We start from the raw sequence: 23261 nt of genomic DNA, 5'->3' as shown, positions 1-23261 counted from the left end.
GAATCCCACCTTGTATAGCCCTGAAAATCACCCAGCACACAAAGACACCACCTTCTTTCCTTCTTCCCACAGGTTCCTCCAGCATGAGAGTCCCCCAACCCCCTCACAGCCGGTAGAGACAAGGGAATGCCACTTTTGAAATCCACTGTTTTGCTTAGAGGTAGGGTCCCATCAGCTGTGGGGACACTGACCCAGGCCCAACGTTGAGAGTCACTGAGAGGGATCAGGAAGTGTGACCCCAAAAGACCAGAGACTTTGTTTCCTGCTGCTGTTGCAGCAGCTTCAGGCCTGGAGTTCCCTGTGTTCAGTAATGTGACACGGCTCAGACTACTGGGAACAGTCAAATGCAGTCAGATGCCCACAAAGGGGTTGAGTCCAGCCCAGGAAGAGAAGCTCCTTCCTGGATTCTAAAATTCAAGAAGTTACATTTGAAGTACACAGCAAACGACGCAAGAAAATCTGCTGATAGAAGATGATTTTCATCAGTCTCTGGAGCCAGAAACTATAAAAATAAAACTAGGAAGAAAAGCTTAAATAAAGAATTTATTTCCAAATTCAGTAGAACCTATTTCCTATTCTCTTTCTTGAAAAGCGAACTGGGTTACAAAAATCCAAATTTATGTATTTGGTAGTGAAGTAATTATAAATGTTGCCAGTCAATGCCAACCAGTGTCTGATTTGCTTCCTGTGCATGTCCAATTTCCTCTGTGATACTGTGCTGGTGCCAGAGCTTCTGAATCTTCTTAAATCGCTCTCTGCACAAATGTAAAGGATTTCCCCGTCTAGAAAGAAGACACATGTCACTCAGGATGCATTCGGTTTATTCATCTATTATACTCCAATCTTTCCTGATTTAGGAGAAGTTACAAGTTATTGGTTTTAGATCCTCTGCAGAATTTCTGTTTGGCAGGCGCCTGTGGCTATTAATGTGTTAGCTCTGACGGTTTGCTAGGAGCAGCTGAAGGGGAGTAAGTGCTGAAAAGAAGAGGAAAATGAACACAAGCTACACCTACTCAGACTGGGGTGAGGAATTGGGGGTGGGGTTGAGCAGGAGGGTTTACGCTGAGAGGCTAAAACTATGCATTTGTTATCCATTTTGTTGGTAAAAACGTAAAACAGGGAGGGGCAGGGGAGAGGATGGAAAAATTGCAGGGGTGAAAATGTTCTTCTAAGTACTGTCTTTCAGCTACAAAGTCTAAGCAAAGCAGTCAAATGTGAATAACTTTGGGGTCTAATTTAACCAAAGCACAGGCACTGGTGAGCTCACGCCCGGGGCCTTGGCTCCTGACTCAGAGTGCCAGTCCTCTCACTCTCCGTCCAGAGCTCTTCCTCCTAAGAGCCCACATTTCTCAGAGCAACGGTAAGAACCATCAACAGGTAGCACAAGCCCGTATCCTTGCAGTCAAGTGCCTGAGGAACCCATCTACTTACCTTGCCTTGGTTTCCAGGACTTCAACTTCTGCTCCCCAAGGCTGGGAAGTTACATCTAGGTTAAGACTTTTATCCCATTTGGGCAAAAAGAAATGATCTGAAAGTTCTTTAACAGTGCTTGAAGGAACTGCTGTTAGCATTTTGCTTGTGATGTAACAGAAGCTACCAAAGTAGAAGTGATTAAGCCTCAAATACTGTTGTATTGCTCTATATGTTCTAAATCTTTGTTCTCTCAGATTCTTATGTAGTAAGATAAGCACATCTCTTATCAATCAAGATTTGCTCTTTTATATCACTCGAAGGGGACCGGGTCTCCCATACAAAGCCGCACAAGTTACCAAGAGCTATCCCTGCAGTGCTCTGATGCTGTGGATGCCGCAGGACAATTCAAACAGCTCTCTGGAGTAAGAAATGGAAAAAGGTTGCACTCTGTCCCATTTTTTCCCCTTATGTATCTTGACGGCCTTCATGACACTCTGAGGGCTGGGAATGGGAATGTCAAACCAGACAGCCAGGGTAGCCTCCTTGGAAGTGTCCACAGACAACAGCCACTTGTGCTAACCCTCCAGGCAGTTAGCAGGCAGGCTTCAGGACCACAAGGTTCATTGTGTTCACCCCATGCTGAAGGCTCTGGTGGCCCAGGGCCAGTCAACCTAGTTCCCCAGGATGGGCCTTACCTGAGTCCCTGGTCAGTCTCCCCATAGTCATCAAGGTAAGGAGGAGAATAAAAACAGCCTTTGGTTTTGCCAGCTAAAAATAGCACTTGACATTCCCGTACTCTGTAGAGAGACCATTTATACATTAGTAACCAAGGTTTGGATTCAGTTCCAAATGGACTGAACTCTTATAAAAGTAAACAAAACCATTGGGAATATGGGGTTAACAGACACAAACTATTATACATAAAACAGATAAGCAACAAGGATTTACTGTATAGCACAGGGAATTATACCTAATAACTTGTAATAACCTATAATGGAATATAACCTGCAAAAAACAAAACAAAAAAACACCGGATCATTATGATGTACACCTGAAACTAGTGCAATATTATAAATCAACTATATATCAATAAATAAATATAAACAAACAAAACCACTGTTGGAAGAGAATAAATGGCGTTTATAGCAGAGACACTTGAAAAAGTATCAACACCCCTGCCTACGTTTAAAAATAACTAAAAGGATTGTATTGTAACCAACATAAGGAGGGAGAGGGACATTTAGGATTAGGATTCAACAGCTCATATAATAGTGGCATTTAAAAAATTAAGTGTGAGAAAGTTAACTACTTCTAAACATAAGGTAGTCATTTATGTATCAACCACTATTATGAGGAAATTATTCATTTAAAGAATTGTACACAGGGCTTTCCTGGTGGCACAGTGGTTAAGAATCTGCCTGCCAACGCAGGGGACACGGTTCGATCCCTGGTCTAGGAAGGTCCCACGTGTTGTGGAGCAACTAAGGCCGTGCACCACAACTACTGAGCCTGTGCTCTAGAGCCCGCGAGCCACAACTACTGAGCCCGTGCTCCACAACAAGAGAAGCCACTGCAATGAGAAGCCCGTGCACTGCAATGAAGAGTAGCCTCCACTCGCTGCAAATAGAGAAAGCTCACATGCCGCAACTAGAGAAAGACTGTGCAGCAATGAAGACCCAATGCAGCCAAAAATTAAAAAAAAAAAAAAGGTACACAAATATTACGAACTAGGTTGACCTGAAACACAAAGCAACACTCTACACGACTAAAAGAATTCTGAAATGTGCCACACAAGGTAAAATGCTACTTTTACATTTCTCCTAAGGGTTTTTAAAAAAATGTGCCTCCTGATCCCTTTGAGAGGTTTGCTTAACTTTTTCTGGTGTTAACAATTCAGCTCATCTCAATATCTATTGAGAACCTATCATATACAAGAAATTGTCAGGCACTGGGGGGTACTAAGGTGACTAAGATGTGGATATAATCTATGCCCCAGAGGAGCTCAAACTCATGTCACTTCTCGCCTTCAGACCCTGTGATAGCTTCCATCTCACTCAGAGACCTCGCTAGGACACACCAGGCCCATGACTCTCCCCCTTGTGCTCACTACTGCAGTAGCAGCAGCCTCCTTGTTGTTTCTTTTCTTTTTTTATTTTTCTTTCTTTATTTTTTGGCCATGCCATGCGGCTTGTGGGATCTTAGTTCCCCGACCAGGGATTTAACCTGCACCCTCAGCAGTGAAAGCATGGAGTCCTAACCACTGGACTGCCAGGGAATTCCTTTTTTTTAAAAAATAAATTTTATTGAGGGATAATTTTTTTTAAAAAAACCTATCCATTTTTACAGGACAGTTAGATGAATTTTGTCCTTGCTCTTTCTTGAACACGGCAGGCACACTCCCCAGCAATTCTGCACTTGCTGCTCCCTGCCGAGAATGTTCTCCCCACTTCTTTAGGTCTTTATTCAAGTCACCTTCCCAGGGAACCTTCCCTGGTTCCCTATCTAAAATTCAACTCTCCAGCTGCCATTTCATATTCCCCTCCCTAGTTTATTTTTTCTCCTCTGCATGGATTGCTTTCTAAATTCTTATTTTATTTTCTATCTCCCTCACTAGAAACTGAGCTCCATGAAGGCAGAGATTTTCGTATGCTTTGTTGACTGCTGCATTCTCAATATCCATTACACAGTCACTGATAAGTATTTGCTGCACATTGTCAAATGTACACAACTACATACATCAGCCTGTGATATGTATGAATCCAACCATGAGGATACAACAAAAGGAGTAATTCTGACTGTGCCTGGGTAGAAAACCAAACACAGCTAGAAGTTTCACATTACAATGAGGCACAAAGAAAGAACAGAATTGTCATGGGGATGGAAGTGATAATGAAAGAACAGCACAGAGTTAGCATGAGCCAAATATGAGATGTGTGGAGACAAGGCTCCCCATTTTCCTCAGATGAATAAAAGAGTGGCCTCAAATCTCTGCAGTGGAGTAGTTTCTAGTTCCACCCCTCAACAGATGTCTACTGTGGCAGATCCAAAGCTAGAAAGCTCCTTCCAGGGCCTTACCTCAGGAAGATGCCCACCCCAGAACCACAGGAGTAGGTGTGGGCGGTGCAAGCTCCCACGTCCTCCCCTTCCAACTCCGTCTGACAGCAGTAGCTCTGGGAGCACAGCAGAGTTCCACATACAAGGCACAGAGTTGGGGCTCTGCTCTTGTCACCACCTGATTTGGGGCACCTCCATGAAATAAAAAAGCACAAGTCAAGGCTCTAAAAGACTGGCTGAAGAGCTGAGGGTGGTAAAACTGCCCTGGAAAAAAATTCTGCAATATCAAGTAGAGCTGAAGATGCATACAGACTATGGACCAGGCAAATTTATTTCTAGAATAGGTAACATCTCACATACCATGTACTGAAACAATCAACAAGTGGAGAAAAGAGAAATAAAATTATCAATAGGAGGAAAAAAATATGTAAATTAAAAAATTAAAAAAAATTACTGCTACTGTCATATAATGAAGTACTACACAATAGTGAAAACTGATGAATTAAAAATTATATGTGTCAAATGTATAAATAAATCTTACAAACAATGCTGAGTGAAAAAAGCTATAGGATAATGTACAATGCTATTCTAAAGCTTAAAATAATAATATATGCAAAATAATAATAACTGCTTAGGAACATAACCATTTGTAGTTAATGTGTTATTTAAAGTGCAAATTGTTTAGATAACATCTAAGGAATCAAACTTGTCCCTCATCACCCCCTTTCTCATACCTTATTCTGAAACATGGAATCATGCTTTTTACAAGTTTGGTAGTACAAGTTAGGTGGTACTACTGATGTTATGGTTTCCCTACCCAAACAAAAGAAAACAATGACAAAATCCTTCAAGTTCTGTGTAGAGAAGTGAGCGTTTCCAGTGGTAGGAAGTGCTCAATAAGCTAATATAAAAACTTACGAGAAATTAGATGCTTGATTAATGAGGCTGCTGTAATCCTCTGGAAGGTCTATTAATTTGTTAGATTCTCTTGGATAGCTAAAACAAAACAAAACAAAAACCACATAAAAAACCCAGTTAATATGAGGACATATTGTAACAATGACAGGGAAACTCTTAACTTAGTCAAAATAAATAAAGGAAGCCTGAATCTGAGTGACTGGGCCCTACCCACAGCAGCAAAAAGCCACAGTGAGAACTTTTAAAATGCACGCTTAAATAACGTAGGGCCTTAGGGCTCACATTTTTACTTGAAGAACTCCGGATGAATTATCAGGACAATGGGCTGTCCTGTACACTTATATCCTGCGTCCTTCCTACTTCTTTTTTTTTTTTTTTTTTTTTTTTTCGTCCTTCCTACTTCTTGCCTCCAACCAAGTCTTTGACAATCTTCAGCTTACCTTATAGCGTCTCTTTCACCTTCCAGGTATCTCTTAACTTCAATGTTATGACACCAACTTTAATGTAAATGGAGAAAAAAAAATTTTTTACTTTTGAAGGGCTAGAACTAAAAAATTTTCTTCTCTAAATCCAGTAAGAGAGAAACAGTTTTCTTGGCTTATTATATTTATCTCTTCATAAGAAGCTTAGAGGAATACCACATACTTTGCCTACCATATTTTAAAATCAGAAGAATATGACCTTTGATTTTCTGAAAGCAACAATGCTTAACATATTAAAACGTGCTATTACCCCCACTAATTGGACACTGTGAAAAACCGGTCTGGGGAATTCCCTGGTGGTCCAATGGTTAGGACTCTGCGCTCTCATTGCCAAGGGCACAGGTTCAATCCCTGGTCAGGGAACTAAGATCTTGCAAGCCACGCAGTGTGGCCAAAAATACCAAACCAAAACCCAAACCAAAACAGTCTGAATCAATGAGAAGCTCTTATAATCTAGAGCTAGAACACTCATATAAAATAAAAATGTTTTAATTGTGGTAAAATACACAGAACATAAAATTTACTGTTTTAACCATTTTAAAGTGTACAGTTCTGTGGCATTAAGTATATTGAGGCTGTTGGGCAATCATCACCACCTCTGTCTCCAGAACTTTTTCAGCTTTCTCAAATGAAATTCTGTGCTTGTTAAACACTAACCCATTCCTCCCCCTACCCCCAGCCCCTGGCAACCACCATTCTATTTTCTGCCTCTATGAATTTCACTATTCTAGGTACCTCATATAAATAGAAACGTAATGTTTGTTCTTTTGTGACTGGCTTATTTCACTTAGGCTGCCTTCAAGTTTCATCCACATTGTAGCACGTGTAAGAATTTCCTACCTTTTTAAGGCTGAATAATACTCCACTGAATGTATATAACACATTTTGTTTATCCATTCATTGGTTTATGGACATTTGGGTTGTTTCCACCTCTTGGCTATTGTGAATAATGCTGCTATGAACATGCGTGTACAAAATTCTATGAGTTCCTCCTTTCAATTCTTTTGCAATATACACCTAGAAGTGAAGCTACTGGATCATAGAGTAATTCTGCTTAACTTTTTGAGGAATCACCATACTGTTTTCCAGAGCAGCTGTACCATTTTCTATTCCTACCGACAGTGTACATGGATTCCAGTTTCCTGACATCCTCACCAACATGTGTTATTAACGTCTGCCTTTTTCATTACAGCGGTTCTAATGGGTATGAAGTGGTATCTCACTGTGATTTTTATTTGCATTTCCCTGATGACTAGTGATGTTTAGTATTTTTTCATGTGCTTTGCTTATTGACCATTTGTATATCTTCTTTGGAGAAGTCCTTTGCTCATTTTATAATGGGTTGCTTGCTTTTTTGTTGCTGAGATGTAGGAAATCCAGATATATATATTCTGGCTATTACTCCCTTATCAGATATATGATTTGCAAACATTTTCTCCCATTCTGTGGGTAAATCAGCCAAATTTTATTCTTAACTTAGTCACTAACTTGACATGATTAACGGGTCAATTTCTCTAGACTTCAGTTTTCTCAAATATAAACTGAGGATAGGGTGTCCCTGGTGGTGCAGTGGTTAAGAATCCGCCTGACAATGCAGGTGACACAGGTTCGAGCCCTGGTCCGGGAAGATCCCACATGCCATGGAGCAACTAAGCCCGTGTACCACAACTACTGAGCCTGCACTCTAGAGCCCATGAGCCACAACTACTGAAGCCACAACTACTGAAGCCCGCATGCCTAGAGCCTGTGCTCTGCAACGAGAGAAGCCATCACAATGAGAAGCCCGTGCACTGCAATGAAGAGTAGCCACCGCTCACTGCATCTAGAGACAGCACGCACGCAGCAATGAAGACCCAAAGCAGCAATCAATCAATAAAATAAAATAAAATAATAAAGTGAGGATATTAGACTAGATAACCCTTAAGGTTTCTTTCAGTTTCAAAATCTACAGAACATAGTATTTAACAAGTAAGTTAATATGAGGAAATAAACATTTCCACCACTACTCTCCTTCCAGGCAAATATGCTTATGCTATTCAGTAGGCCTGGCAAAAATCTCACCATAAAGGTAAATCCTTAACTAAGAAGGCCTAATAATTATACTTTGAATCACATGGATTGAATTCTGCCAGGCTATCTGAGAATTTTGTAAAATATGTGATAAACTGAAGTTTGTTTCCATATATATATATTCCAATATAAAGAAGAAAAGTGTATAATCGTTACCTTTCAATCAGTAACTTCATTATCTCCTTATTTTCTTGAAAAAGGCAAATGAAGTTGTTTGGCAGGGAAAGATAGTTACATAAATGTTCAAAATGGCTTGTTCCAGAAGCTGCAAATAGAGAAGAAAACAGTTTTGCATATAACAACCAAGAGTAGATCCTATAGGAGAGTAAGCAACAGCAGAGCTTAAAACAAAAAAGGCACGAGGTGAAATAGTTCAATTTTGCTAGGTACATAACCTGTAGGAAGTAAGTAAGATGGCACATGGAAGGGACCCACAGAAAATGACACAACTGAAAGTGGAGTCAGGCTACTCCTTTACCAAACTGGTCACAATTTCTTGATGTTTCAGTTTTACCATCTGCAAAATGGGGTACCTGTGTGATATACTTCATGGGGTTGTGAACATTAATTGACAAAAATAACATGGGTAGCTCTGGAAAAGTATAAGGCAGTACAGAGACATAAGATGATTTTATCACCGAGAGATGGATTTAAACACTAACTTAATCATCACTGAAAATGATTAGGAAGGGTAAATTATTCTCTCAATGGTGCCTGGACAACTAGCTGAATGGAGATGCTATTCAACAAACTTTTAGAGAGCAGCATAACATGCAGGCACCCCATGACTTGTGCCAGGCACTATGAGGTACAGTAAACTTTAAGTCTACCTTTAATTCCTACATTAAAATCAGATTTATGTGTAATTATGGCTATTTTGAACTTCAAGGCCTCATGTTTCAGATTAAAAAATACTTGAGGGGGGCAGACAGCAGAAGCAAGAAGAACTACAATCCTACAGCCTGCAGAACGAAAACCACAATCACAAAGTTAGACAAAACGAAAAGGCAGAGGATTAAGTCACAGATGAAGGAACAAGATAAAAACCCCAGAAGAACAACTAAATGAAGTGGAGACAGGAAACCTTCCAGATAAAGAATTCAGAATAATGATAGTGAAGTGACCCAAGATCTCGGAAAAAGAATGGAGGCAAAGATTGAGAAGATGTAAGAAATGTTTAACAAAGACCTAGAAGAACTAAAGAACAAACAAACAGAGATGAACAATACAATAATTAAAATGAAAAATACACTAGAAGGAATCAATAGCAGAATAACTGAGGCAGAAGACTGGATAAGTGACCTGGAAGACAGAACGGTGGAAATCACTACTGCAGAACAGAATAAAGAAAAAAGAATGAAAAGAAATGAAGACAGCCTAAGAGACCTCTGGGACAACATTAAATGCACCAACATTTGCATTATAGGGGTCCCAGAAGGAGAAGAGAAAGGACCCAAGAAAATGTTTGAAGAGATAATAGCTGAAAACTTCCCTAACATAGGAAAGAAAACAGTCAACGAAGTCCAGGAAGCGCACAGAGTCCCAGGCAGGATAAACCCAAGGAGGAGCACAACGAGACACACAGTAATCAAATCAACAAAACTTAAAGACAAAGAAAAAAATCAACAAGGGAAATATGACAAATAACATACAAGGGAACTCCCATAAGGTTATCAGCTGATTTCTCAGCAGAAACTCTGCAAGCCAGAGGGAGTGGCACAATATATTTAAAGTGATGTAAGGGAAGAAACTACAACCATGAATACTTTACCCAGCAAGGATCTCATTCAGATTTGACAAAGAAATCAAAAGCTTTACAGACAAGCAAAAGCTAAGAGAATTCAGCACTACCAGTCCAGCTTTGCAACAAATGCTAAAGGAACTCCTCCTCTAAGTGGGAAAGGGACTAGCAACTTAAAAAACAAAAAACCTTGTACATACATAGACTGCTGTATCAAAACCGCATGGGAGGGCTTCCCTGGTGGTGCAGTGGTTAAGAATCTGCTTGCCAATGCAGAGGACATGGGTTCGAACCCTGATCCAGGAAGATCCCACATGCTGTGGAGCAACTAAGCCTGTATGCCACAACTACTGAGACTGTGATCTAGAGCCCGCGAGCTGAAGCAAGAAGAACTACAATCCTACAGCCTGCAGAACGAAAACCACAATCACAAAGTTAGACAAAACGAAAAGGCAGAGGATTAAGTCACAGATGAAGGAACAAGATAAAAACCCCAGAAGAACAACTAAATGAAGTGGAGACAGGAAACCTTCCAGATAAAGAATTCAGAATAATGATAGTGAAGTGACCCAAGATCTCGGAAAAAGAATGGAGGCAAAGATTGAGAAGATGTAAGAAATGTTTAACAAAGACCTAGAAGAACTAAAGAACAAACAAACAGAGATGAACAATACAATAATTAAAATGAAAAATACACTAGAAGGAATCAATAGCAGAATAACTGAGGCAGAAGACTGGATAAGTGACCTGGAAGACAGAACGGTGGAAATCACTACTGCAGAACAGAATAAAGAAAAAAGAATGAAAAGAAATGAAGACAGCCTAAGAGACCTCTGGGACAACATTAAATGCACCAACATTTGCATTATAGGGGTCCCAGAAGGAGAAGAGAAAGGACCCAAGAAAATGTTTGAAGAGATAATAGCTGAAAACTTCCCTAACATAGGAAAGAAAACAGTCAACGAAGTCCAGGAAGCGCACAGAGTCCCAGGCAGGATAAACCCAAGGAGGAGCACAACGAGACACACAGTAATCAAATCAACAAAACTTAAAGACAAAGAAAAAAATCAACAAGGGAAATATGACAAATAACATACAAGGGAACTCCCATAAGGTTATCAGCTGATTTCTCAGCAGAAACTCTGCAAGCCAGAGGGAGTGGCACAATATATTTAAAGTGATGTAAGGGAAGAAACTACAACCATGAATACTTTACCCAGCAAGGATCTCATTCAGATTTGACAAAGAAATCAAAAGCTTTACAGACAAGCAAAAGCTAAGAGAATTCAGCACTACCAGTCCAGCTTTGCAACAAATGCTAAAGGAACTCCTCCTCTAAGTGGGAAAGGGACTAGCAACTTAAAAAACAAAAAACCTTGTACATACATAGACTGCTGTATCAAAACCGCATGGGAGGGCTTCCCTGGTGGTGCAGTGGTTAAGAATCTGCTTGCCAATGCAGAGGACATGGGTTCGAACCCTGATCCAGGAAGATCCCACATGCTGTGGAGCAACTAAGCCTGTATGCCACAACTACTGAGCCTGTGATCTAGAGCCCGCGAGCCACAACTACTGAGCCCATGTGCCACAACTACCAAAGCCTGCACGCCTAGAGCCCATGCTCTGCAACAAGAGAAGCCACCACAATGAGAAGCCTGCACACTGCAATGAAGAGTAGCCCCCACTTGCTGCAACTAGAGAAAGACTGCACGCAGCAACGAAGACCCAATGCAGCTGAAAATAAATAAGTAAAACAACAACAACAACAACAACAAAAAGACTGCATGGGAACAGCAAAACCAAAACCTACGGAAGATACACATACAAAAAAGAAAAAGCAACCCAAACACAACACTAAAGATGGTCATCAAAACACAAGAGAAGAGAGCAAAAGAAGAAGGGAAGAAAAAAGACCTACAAAAACAAACCCAAAACAATTAAGAAAATGGCAACAGGAATACACATATTGGTAATTACCTTACATGTAAATGGATTAAATGCACCAATCAAAAGACACAGACTGGCTGAGTGGATACAAAAACAAGACCCATATACATGCTGTCTACAGGAGACCCACCTCAGACCTAGGGACCCATACAGACTGAAAGTGAGATGCAAGAAGGTATTCCACGCAAACAGAAATCACAAGAAAGCTGGAGTAGCAATACTCATATCAGATAAAATAAACTTTAAAATAAAGACTGTTATGAGACAAAGAAGGACACTACACAATGATCAAGGGATCAATCAAAGAAGAAGATATAACAACTGTAAATATATATGCACCCAACATAGGAGCACCTCAATATATAAGGCAAATACTAACAGCCATAAAGGTAGAGATCGACAGTAACACAATAATACTGGGAGACTTGAACACATCATTGTCATCAATGGATAGACAGAAAATCAATAAAGAAGCACAGGCCTTAAACGACACATTAGACCAGATGGACTTAACTGATATTTATAGAGCATTTCATCCAAAAGCAACAGAATACACTTTCTTCTCCAGTGCACACAGAACATTCTCCAGGATTGACCACATGCTAGGCCACAAGGCGAGCCTCGGTAAATTTAAGAAAACTGAAATCATATCAAGCATCTTCCGATAACAATGTTATGAGATTAAAAATAAACTGTAAGAAAAAAACTACAAAAAACACACACATGGAGGCTAAACAGTATGCTACTGAACAACCAATGGATCACTGAAGAAATAAAAGGGGAAATCAAAAAATACCTAGAGACAAATGAAAGCACAACAATCCAAAATCTATGGGATGCAGCAAAAGCAGTTTTAAGATGGAAGTTTATAGCAATACAATCTTATCTCAGGAAACAAGAAAAATCTCACATAAACAACCCAACCTTACACCTAAAGCAACTAGAGAAAGAAGAACAAACAAAACCCAAAGTTAGTAGAAGGAAAGAAGTCATAAAGATCTGAGCAGAAATAAATGAAACAGAGACAGAGGAAGTAAGAGCAAAGATCAATGAAACTAAAAGCTGGTTCTCTGAAAAGATAAACAAGACTGATAAACCTCTAGCCAGACTCATCAAGAAAAAAAGGGAGAGGACTCAAATCAATAAAATTTGAAACGAAAAAGGAGAAGTTATAACAGACACCACAGAAATACAAAGGATCATAAGACACTACACGTGGCTATATGCCAATAAAATGGACAACCTGGAAGAAATGGACAAATTCTTAGAAAGGTACAGTCTCCCAAGACTGAACCAGGAAGAAATAGAAAATATGAACAGACCAATTATAAGCACTGAAATTGAAGCTGTGATTAAAAATCTTCCGACAAACAAAAGTCCAGGACCTGATGACTTCACAGGCGAATTTTATCAAACATTTAGAGAAGAGCTAACACCTGTCCTTCTGAAACTGTTCCAAAAGATTGCAGAGGAAGGAAAACTCCCAAACTTATTCTATGAGGCCACCATCACCCTGATACCAAAACCAGACAAAGATACCACAAAGAAAAAAAGAAAATTACACGCTGGAACTTCCCTGGTGGCGCAGTGGTTAAGACTCCGTGCTCCCAACGCAGAGGGCCCGGGTTTGATCCCTGGTCAGGGAACTAGACCCCACGTGCGTGTTGCAACTGAGAGTTTGCATGCCACAACTAAAAAGCCCGTGTGCTGCAACTAAGGAGCCCACTTGCTGCAACTAAGACCTGGCACAACCAAATAAATATTAAAAAAAAAAAAAAGAAAGAGGCCAATATCACGGATGAACATAGACACAAAAAGTCTCAACAAAATACTAGCAATCCGAATCCAACAATACATTAAAAGGATCATACACCATAATCAAGTGGGATTTATCCCAAGGATACAAGGATTTTTCAGTATCTGCAAATCAATGTGATATACTACATCAACAAATTGAAGAATAAAAACCATATGATCATCTCAAAAGATGCAGAAAAAGCTTTTGACAACATTCAGCACCCATTTATGATAAAAGCTCTCCAGAAAGTGGGCACAGAGGAAACATACCTCAACATAATAAAGGCCATATACAACAAACCTACAGCTAACATCATACTCAATGGTGAAAAGCTGAAAGCATTTCCTCTAAGATTAGGAACAAGACAAGGATGTCCACTCTCACCACTTTTATTCAACATAATTTTGGAAGTCCTACCTATGGCAATTAGAGAAGAAAAAGAAATAAAAGGAATCCAAATTGGAAAAGAAGAAGTAAAACCGTAACTGTTTGCAGATGACACGATACTATACACATAGAAAATCCTAAAGATGCTACCAGAAAACTACTAGAGTTCATCAATGAATTTGGTAAAGTTGCAGGTTACAAAATTAATACACAGAAATCTGTTGCATTTCTATAAACTATGAAAGATCAGAAAGAAAATTCAAGAAACAATCCCATTTACCACTGCATCAAAAAGAATGAAATACCTAGGAATAAAGCTACCTAAGGAGACAAAAGATCTGTATTCAAAAACTATAAAACACTGATGAAAGAAATCAAAGAAGACACAAACAGATGGAAAGATATACCATGTTAGTGGATTGGAAGAATCAATATTGTCAAAATGACTATACTACCCAAGGCAATCTATGGATTCAATGGAATCCCTATAAAATTACCAATGGCAGTTTTCACAGAATTAGAACAAAAAATCTTAATATTTGTATGGAGACACAAAAGTCCCCGAATAGCCAAAGCAATCTTGAGAAAGAAAAACGGAGCTGGAGGAATCAGGCTCCCTGACTTCATTCTATACTACCTATAGTCATCAAAACAGTATGGTACTGGCACAAAAATAGATATATAGATCAATGTAACAGGATAGAAAGCCCAGAAATAAACCCACACACCTATGGTCAATTAATCTATGACAAAGGAGGCAAGACTACACAACGGTGGAAAGACAGTCTAGTCTCTTCAACAAATGGTGCTGGAAAAACTGGTCAGCTACATGTAAAAAAATGAAATTAGATGGTTCTTTAACACCATACACAAAAATAAGCTCAAAATGGATTAAAGACCTAAATGTGAGAACAGATACTATAAAAACCCTGAGAGGAAAACATAGGCTGAACACTCTCTGGCATAAATTGCAGCAATATCCTTTTCAATCTGTCTTCCATAATAATGGAAATAAAAACAAAAATAAACAAATGGAAAAAAAAAATAAACAAATGGGACCTAATTAAATTCAAAAGCTTTTGCACAGCAAAGGAAATCATAAACAAAACGAAAAGACAACCCACAGATTGGGAGAAAATATTTGCAAATGATGTGACCGACAAGGGATTAGTCTCCAAAATTTACAAACACCTCATGAGGCTTAATATCATCAAAACGAACAACCCAATCAAAAAATGGGCAGAAGACCTATATAGACACTTCTCCAAAGAAGACAGATGAGAAGATGTTCAACATCGCTAATTATTAGAGAAATGCAAATCAAAAGTACAATGAGGTATCACCTCACACCAGTCAAAATGGCTACCATCAAAAAATCCACAAACAATAAATGCTGGAGAGAGTGTGGAGAAAAGGGAACCCTCCTACACTGTCGGTGGGAATGTAAATTGGTACAGCCACTACGGAGAACAGTATGGAGGATCCTTAAAAAACTAAAAATAGAGCTACCATTTGACCCTGCAATCCCACTCCTGGGCATATATCCAGAGAAAAACATGGTCCGAAAGGATACACGCACCCCAATGTTCATTGCAGCGCTGTTTACAATAGCCAAGACATGGAAGCAACCTAAATGTCCATCGACAGAGGAATGGATAAAGCAAATGTGGTACATATATACAACGGAATACTGCTCAGCCATTAAAAAGAATGAAATAATGACATTTGTAGCAACATGGATGGACCTAGAGATTGCCATACTGAATGAAGTCAGTCAGAGAAAGAGAAATATCATATGATATCTCTTATATGTGGAATCTAAAAAGAAATGATACAAAGGAACTTATTTACAAAACAGAAACAGGCTCATAGACTTAGAGAACAAACTTACGGTTACCGGGGGGGAAGGGTGGAGGGAAGGGATAGTCAGGGAGTTTGGGATCGACATGTACACACTGCCATAATTAAAATGGATAACCAACAAGGACCTACTGTATAGCACAGGGAACCCTGCTCTAAGTTATGTGGCAGCCTGGATGGGAGGGGAGTTTGGATACATGTGTATGTACGGCTGAGTTGCTTTGCTGTGCACCTGAAACTATCACAACATTGTTAATCGGCTATATTCCAATATAAAATCAAAAGTTAAAAAAAAAAAGCAACAAAAAACCACACCTGAATTTGTCACTTTTCACTTTTTAAAATCTGAAGAACCCAGTCTATGAATAATACACAATTGAACAATTTTAACATCTTAAAGCAAAACAAGTACATTTTTGTACATGTACAAAATCAGTACATTTACTGACATCCAAATAAAATCAGATATTTACATAAACATGCATCCAATTATATAATCGGTACATCACCATAGTCAATTAGCTGTGACCTAAATTGCTAATAAGTTTTCATTTTCGCAATGCACTTTAATGCTTAACTTGCTAGAGTGAAAGACTACATACATTTCCTACATTTTGAAAGAAATTAGAAATTACCTTGAATTTCAGGTGGGGAAGGAACTCCATTTAAGTAATGGAAAAACAAAGCAGAACACCTCAGGAAAGGCATGATTCCAGCTCTGACATTCCTCAACAGATGCCAACCAGAGTGCATTTCTTTCAAGGCACTGTGAAAGAGAAAAATGATAACTGGGAAATGTAATTAAAAAATGGTCATTCTAGTTATAGCACAGTGTGAAAACAGACAACTACTATTTGGAATTGATAGCACATTGGCTTAAAAGGTACGGGTAGCCCTAACTATTACAGGACGTCAGGTATAATTGGTGATATACCCTCTAATGCTGTTATTAAAATTTGTAAAAGTTATACAGCTATATAAAGAGAAAATTTGGAAAATAAAAAAACTATCCACTATTCTATAACCTTATATCAGCGAGTATTACTTTGGAAAACTATTTTCATACTACTGTGTCTTACACAGTTGTACTTGTAACACATAAAATTTAAAATTAACATGATTTTCAGATCATAAACCATAATTTTATTGGAATTTTAAGATTCTGGGTAACATAAATCATAACCTACACTAAATTACTTCCCTGTAAGCAAACTCTTAGATTGCTTCAAATTCTTTGCTAATATAAATAATATCAGTGTACATCTTTATGTCTGTAGGTTTTTCTATATGTTGGATTATTTTGCTAGTGTGGATTCTCAGAAATGGGATAACTTAGTCAAAGAACAAACAGTATGGTTCTTGACATATACTGTTAGAAAGCCAAGTGAAGGGACTTATCTGGTGGCACAGTGGTTAAGAATCTGCCTGCCAATGCAGGGGACATGGGTTCAAGCCCTGGTCTGGGAAGATCCCACATCCCGCAGAGCAACTAAGCCCATGTGCCACAGCTACTGAGCCAGCGCTCTAGAGCCTGTGAGCCACAACTACTGAGCTGGCACGCCACAACTTTTGAAGCCCACATGCCCTAGAGCCCGTGCACTGCAACTACTGAAGCCTATGTGCTGCAACTACTGAAGCCCGTGTGACTAGAACCAGTGCACCACAACAAAAGAAGCCACTGCAATGAGAAGCCCGCGCACCACAAGGAAGACCAGCCCCTGCTCGTCGCAACTAAAGAAAGTCCGCACGAAGCAATCAAGACTCAGCACAGCCAAAAATTAAAAAAAAAAAGAAAGCCAAGTGAAACTGTCGTAACCAAATCACAATGACTCCAATAACATGAGGTTCTAAGAATGTCACTCCTGCCGGCCCTGGATATACCTTAAAAATGTGTGGGAAGTGCTGTATATTACTCCTCTCTGAGATTTCCAATCATGTTAGTATAGTAAAAGTTGAGAAGTCCTGCAGGTCACTCCCTCATCTCTTATTTTAAACATGTCAACAGACAGCAGCTTCCCTTATTTAACAAATGAATTCGTTTTTCATACTATCACCTCCTAGTATTTGGGGAACTGCCTATCGTGTAAAGATTACGACCTCACCTTCCTGTATACTGGTGAAGTGTTTTATACAAAGCAAGAACTGCTAATTCTTCTTCCCCAGAAGCATTTTCTTGATCCATGCCATTCTCTTCTGAAAGATAAGGCAATATTAGTACTCTGTATTTGCCTGCTAAGTGGATTGATGACCACACCATTTAAGCACTCAAATATATTCATACACTCACATGTAATATGAAAATACTCTCACAAAACACAGAGAACTTTAATCCCTCAGGTCGGAACACAGTATTGCTCTCCATCCTAACAAGGAGCCTCTTAGGGAGAGGAAGCCAAAGTGCCTCAGGGTGCCAGGCAGCAAGCGGTGAGTAAAATCTGCTAAATATACAGCCTGTGGTACTCAAATATTACTAAACTTATGAAGTAAAAAAAATAAGTAAAAACATTCACATCACTAAGGTTTTTAACAGAAGGGAAATTGTTTCAAACATTTTCACATGAGGATAAACAGGATTTTACTGTTTATTTTACTAATTACTACTACAAGTAGCTTAATTATAGTTTATATATTACTCTCATCCAAGCACCTTCTCCTTTAATACTTTTTTTTTCAACTGGAAAAACTCCAGTACTTCCTTCAAGAATCTGACAAAAAGGAGTTACCTGTACATGAGGTAAGTAAGATCTGTATGATGTGTGCCATAGTAACCAGATGGAAAATGTGAAGGTCCCCAGTGCCAAGGCTGATCCCTGAAAAATCTTGACACTGCAATGCCGGGAAGGCAAGCACCAAGCCCACCTGGATACCAAATACAGAAGGTCAGAAAGAACACCTTTCCTTTCACAGCTGAACATGTTTCCATTTTCTTAATGTGATCTCTTTGTGAGCTCAGTCCCTCCTCTTAAGAAATCTTTGTTCTTAAAGGGTACACATGTTAGAAATTCCACTAGGATTGACTAAAGAAAATTATTTAGAGCGTTATTATTTCATTTGGTGGGCATTATTATTTCATTTATCCACTGATTCCCCTATATCTAGTTTATTGTTAATAACAACAAAAATAAAACTTGAAATCTTTCTAGGTAGTGAGCAATGGAAAAAGCATGAGGTTTGGACCCACAAAGATCTAGGTAAGAATCCGAGATCCTCTTATGAACCTTTTAGACAATTCCTTTGAGTCTCAGTTTCCCTGTTGGTAAGCTGGCGATAATATACGTGTTGTTAATACCTCAGTAATAAGGATGTAAGGACTAAATGAAGATGAATGTGAAAGCAGTCAGGTACACAATAAATGCTAGCTCCTCTGTTAACCTCCTGCTGCCTGTATGGTGGTGTCAGTGGTGGTGGTTTTCAGAGGGGTAATGGGAACATTAACAGTGGCTGACATTTACTAGGGACACATTGCTCTAAGCTCTTTACATTGATTATCCCATTGAGTTTTGACACAATTATATCAGGTAGGTATTAACCAACTTACGGGCACAGAATATGATGCCCAAAGAGATTAAGGGGGCAGCACTTTGGGCTGCTGTGCGTGGCAGTACACTCAGTGTCCTGAGTAAGGGGACCTGGTTGAGGTGGGGCTGAACTTCAGCCACCCACTGCCTGGCCAGTGCTGACCTGGCACCACCTGCACCTGTTCAGAAGACATGACTTTCCCTAAATCACACAAATAGACTGTTGCTAAGTAGTGTTACCAGAGGGCTGTATCTGCCCCAAAGCACCGTATGGGTTGGCAGCAGCCCTTACATTACTAGTACTTCTCTATAGTGAAAAGCATAGAGAGGTTACATTACTGACCTCAGCCACAAGGCAAAAATAAGAGACCGGATTAGACACCCAGGTCAAGTCTCTCAACTGGATTCCTTAACATTTTCTTTTTGAGGATCTTCAGGAAAGAATTATACTCAGAAGTAGTAAGAATAATAGGTGATAATGCCTCTTGTCTGCCTCTGCATTACTCATCAAGTCTAAGATAAAGCTATATAATATGATAAAAATTTCAAACACAAATTACAAGATACCCACCAATAAATGAAACATGTCGATATCTAATATGCATGGAAGGTCTCTGTGGTTGTCACCAGGCACCAATGCTAATGTTTAAAGAAAAATACATGAGCACATATTATATGTCAACGTAAGTATTAAATTATTTTTAAAATGCATATAATCTACTTTAAATTTATTTTTTGCAAGCTATATATGAATTCATGAGCTAGAACTTGTATATAAGACAAACAGTATTACCAAAATATTTCTTTCAAAATGGAGGGAAGTTTCACCACTAAAAACAAAATTACAGAAGATGAGAAATTATCATAACATATATGGTACATGTATTAATACTCACATGCAAAAAGTTTACAAAAGTGTCCTTGTACCACTGAAAGTGATGCCACTGTCCAATGTGCTGCAGCAAATCTTGTTAGTGACCTAAGACAGTCATCCTGAAATAAAGAGACGACAAAATTAACAAAGAAGCCAGCATATGAAGTAGTTCTCCTCTTTCAGGAATGTTCGTTCAAAGCACAGCTAGTTGAAGTAAAGCTGGATGCTCAATGAAATCTCTAGATGGTATGGAACTGAATCTATGACATCTTTAATGGCATGTCTCTAACATGGAATGCATGGAATGGAGAACATCTAATTGTATGATGAATAAAACAAGGCTATCTCCTGTTACCATGCTGTTAGTTCTCTGTGGAAAAGTTAAGAAGGACACATGTGTCAAGACAGACAGCAAACAAAAGAGACTACCAGGAATGTGATGCAGTATTTCTTTATATTTAGTCTATAAATATTCTAAAATGTGGGAAACACTTCAAATACTGGGGAAACTACGTGCAAGAAGATGGTTATACAAATCAGGGTGTCTGTAAACGTCAAAAACTGTTATGAAGACTATGTAGGAACAATGAGAAAACTCTTAATGTAAAGTGAAGAATAGAGTAGAAACAAAACTACATGTCAATATCTATTATAATAAAGTATAAACATGCTAATAGAAAAGACAGATGGGTGACTGATGTAAGTTTTTTCTTCCTGCTTAATTCTCTACTTTCTAAATTTTTTGTAATGTTTGGTTCAATAGACATTGAGGACCTACCATACATTAGTCTTGGTTTTGAAGATCTCAAAATGAAAACTCACCCCCCACCCCACCCCCTGCTCTTAAGGAGCTCACAGCCTTGAGGGTGGGAAGGAAAAGAAAAGGGGGGAGGGGACAGCTAAAGGAGGCAGTATCACAGATGAGGTATACCCCACTTCATGGCTCAGAAATTTCCCAGGGAAGGCAAAGCTTGAAGAACTTCTTAAAGAGGAGTCATTTCCTTAGGGCACTTGGGCAGAGGCAAAAGTCTGGGACTAGCATTTGGGGACCAGTAATGATTCTGCAGTCCTGGCCCATGGATGTGGGGAATGGCAGGAGGTGAGTGACAATGGAGAAGTAACATTTAAGAGATATGCTCAGGGTTACTTTTTAGAGAACCTCTCTGATAATATATTAGGAGAGAGTGAGATTCAGGGTAGAGACAGTTACAATAATCTAGGCAAGAAAAGATATAGGGGCTGAACCAAATCAGTAGAAGTAGGAATGGAAGAACTAGGACAAATATGCAGGAGAGAAATTCAACAAACTCTGCTGATCAACTGGATATGAACATCCAGACCAAAAGATGCATCCAAAAGGACTTGCAAGTTTCTGGCAGGCTTGGTCACCTGGATGGACAGTGGTGACATTAACTAAGACTCTAAATATAGGAAGAAAAATTAATTTGGATTGTTCAGTTTGAGGTATCTTTAGGAGATCCAGGTGAAAAAATGGCACTGAGATAATAGATCTGGTTTAGAGATAAACAGGTGGGAATCATTTGGATATAACTGGAATCAGAGACATAGATGGGGCTGACCAGGGAAGAGTATCAGATGATTGAGTCATGGGCCAAACTCTGGGGGTTTAAAATAACATTTACAGCACAAAGGAGGGAAAGCAGACTGAGAAGGAGCCGCCAGAAAGGCAGGGAGAAAACCATGAATGTCACAGAAATCAAGAGAGAAAATGAGTTTCACAAAGAAGTAGTTATCAGAATTAAGTAAATAGAATGTCAAATAAGGGCTGAAAAATGCCCACTCACAATGATAATGAGATCATTTGGTGAACTTGGCAAGAGGTGTTTCCAAAAAGTGAGAAAGTGTTGGCAAGGGGTGGTGGTGGTGAAGCCAAACTGCAGGGAGTTGAAAAGTGAAGAGTTAGCAAGAAATTGGAGCCAGAGTATACATTATTGTTTAAAGACGTTTCGCTGTGTATAAAATTTCTCTTAGGATGTGAAGTGAAATTAAAAACTGTAGGTGCTATTTATCTGTATTTAAACATTTTTCATTGCATGGTGAAATACGTGACATATGCTTTAAAATCGCTTGCTTGGTCATAAAAAGGAATGAAAAAGCTAGGGTGGTAGAAGATAATATTGAGGGCAAGAGTAAGAGGAATAATGGAGCACACTTGTGAACAGGGCAAGTGCCAGGAGTGAAAGAGGTAGAAGAAGGGATAACTGATGGAGAGGGGATGGATTCCAAACAATAGATGGAAAGATAAGCTACTTTACCCGGAGGTCCCTTATCCTCTGATATAGGAGGGAAAGGTCAGTGGAGAGGTACGTAAATTTGAAAAGCAGAAGTCAAAAAAATAGAATGAGTTCGTCCCTAATGGCTACATACTTTAAAAAATTAAATTTCTCTTATGAACGTAGAAAAAAAACTTAGATAAAATATTAGTAAATCATATATAATCATATATAAAAAGGATACTCTACATGACCAAGTTGGGATTATTTCAGGAATGCAAGGTTGCTTTAACAATCAATATAAACAGATTACACAAAATCATATTAGCAGAAAAACAGATGAAGAGCCGACAATGTGCCAAAGAGATAGAGTGAAGTACACAGAATCAAGAAAATGTGTAAGAACTGCCTTAAAACCCAAAGTAAACTCTATTCTATACATTTGTGATTGCCTTTTCAATATCAGCATACTTATCAACTCTTATTTACTGTAGCAAAAGAATGTCACAGTCAATCCATCATATATCACAGTTAAGAATACAGGGTACTGCTATGCTGCTGATTTACCACAAAGATACAATTCAGGGCAGTTTTAATACCAGGTCTACTCCTAGATATTCCAATTTAATAAGTCAAAGTGACCAGGTATCTGTATTTTTAAAAAACTCCAAAGAGCTAGGGCTCTTACATCAGTGGTTCTCAATCCTGGCCTCGGGGGTGGGGGAAGCTTTTTAAAAAATATTAATGCCTGGGGCCTATCTCCAGAGACTCTGATTTAACTGACCCATAGTAGGGCCTAGGCACTTTTAAAAGCTCCCCAGGTGATTCTACGTGAATAAAATTACATGCACTTTTATGATTATAAGTTTGAATGGTAAGTAGTAGAAGCAGCTGACACTAGCTACATTGTAAAAATTAGCAAGCTTTAATTGTATATTCCTTCACTTTTCTAGGCATTAAATGTA

The 23261-nt window shown here is 38.9% G+C and overlaps 1 protein-coding gene across 3 annotated transcripts in view; it reads right to left on the bottom strand.

Annotated features, from left to right (window-relative positions):
* Window positions 1-525: 525 nt before the first annotated feature.
* The window catches only part of UBR2 (ubiquitin protein ligase E3 component n-recognin 2), a 115639-nt gene continuing 92903 nt past the window's right edge, over window positions 526-23261 (bottom strand). For all 3 annotated transcript variants that reach the window (XM_024765850.1, XM_024765849.1, XM_024765851.1), the window contains exons 37-47: window positions 20085-20181; window positions 19760-19827; window positions 18394-18529; window positions 17773-17863; window positions 16306-16436; window positions 8094-8202; window positions 5826-5882; window positions 5386-5463; window positions 4489-4659; window positions 2109-2210; window positions 526-782 (exon numbers count right to left, since the gene is read on the bottom strand). In XM_024765850.1, coding sequence (XP_024621618.1) covers window positions 641-782; window positions 2109-2210; window positions 4489-4659; window positions 5386-5463; window positions 5826-5882; window positions 8094-8202; window positions 16306-16436; window positions 17773-17863; window positions 18394-18529; window positions 19760-19827; window positions 20085-20181 — 1182 coding nt within the window. In that variant the 3' untranslated portion in view covers window positions 526-640. The remainder of the gene's footprint in view (window positions 783-2108; window positions 2211-4488; window positions 4660-5385; window positions 5464-5825; window positions 5883-8093; window positions 8203-16305; window positions 16437-17772; window positions 17864-18393; window positions 18530-19759; window positions 19828-20084; window positions 20182-23261) is intronic.

This window comes from Neophocaena asiaeorientalis, unplaced genomic scaffold (genome assembly GCF_003031525.2).
Source record: "Neophocaena asiaeorientalis asiaeorientalis breed wild unplaced genomic scaffold, Neophocaena_asiaeorientalis_V1.1 scaffold46, whole genome shotgun sequence".
Classification (NCBI taxonomy): Eukaryota; Metazoa; Chordata; class Mammalia; order Artiodactyla; family Phocoenidae; genus Neophocaena; species Neophocaena asiaeorientalis.
Note: the sequence above shows the minus strand (reverse complement) of the source record. Positions and strands in the feature narration are given on the sequence as shown.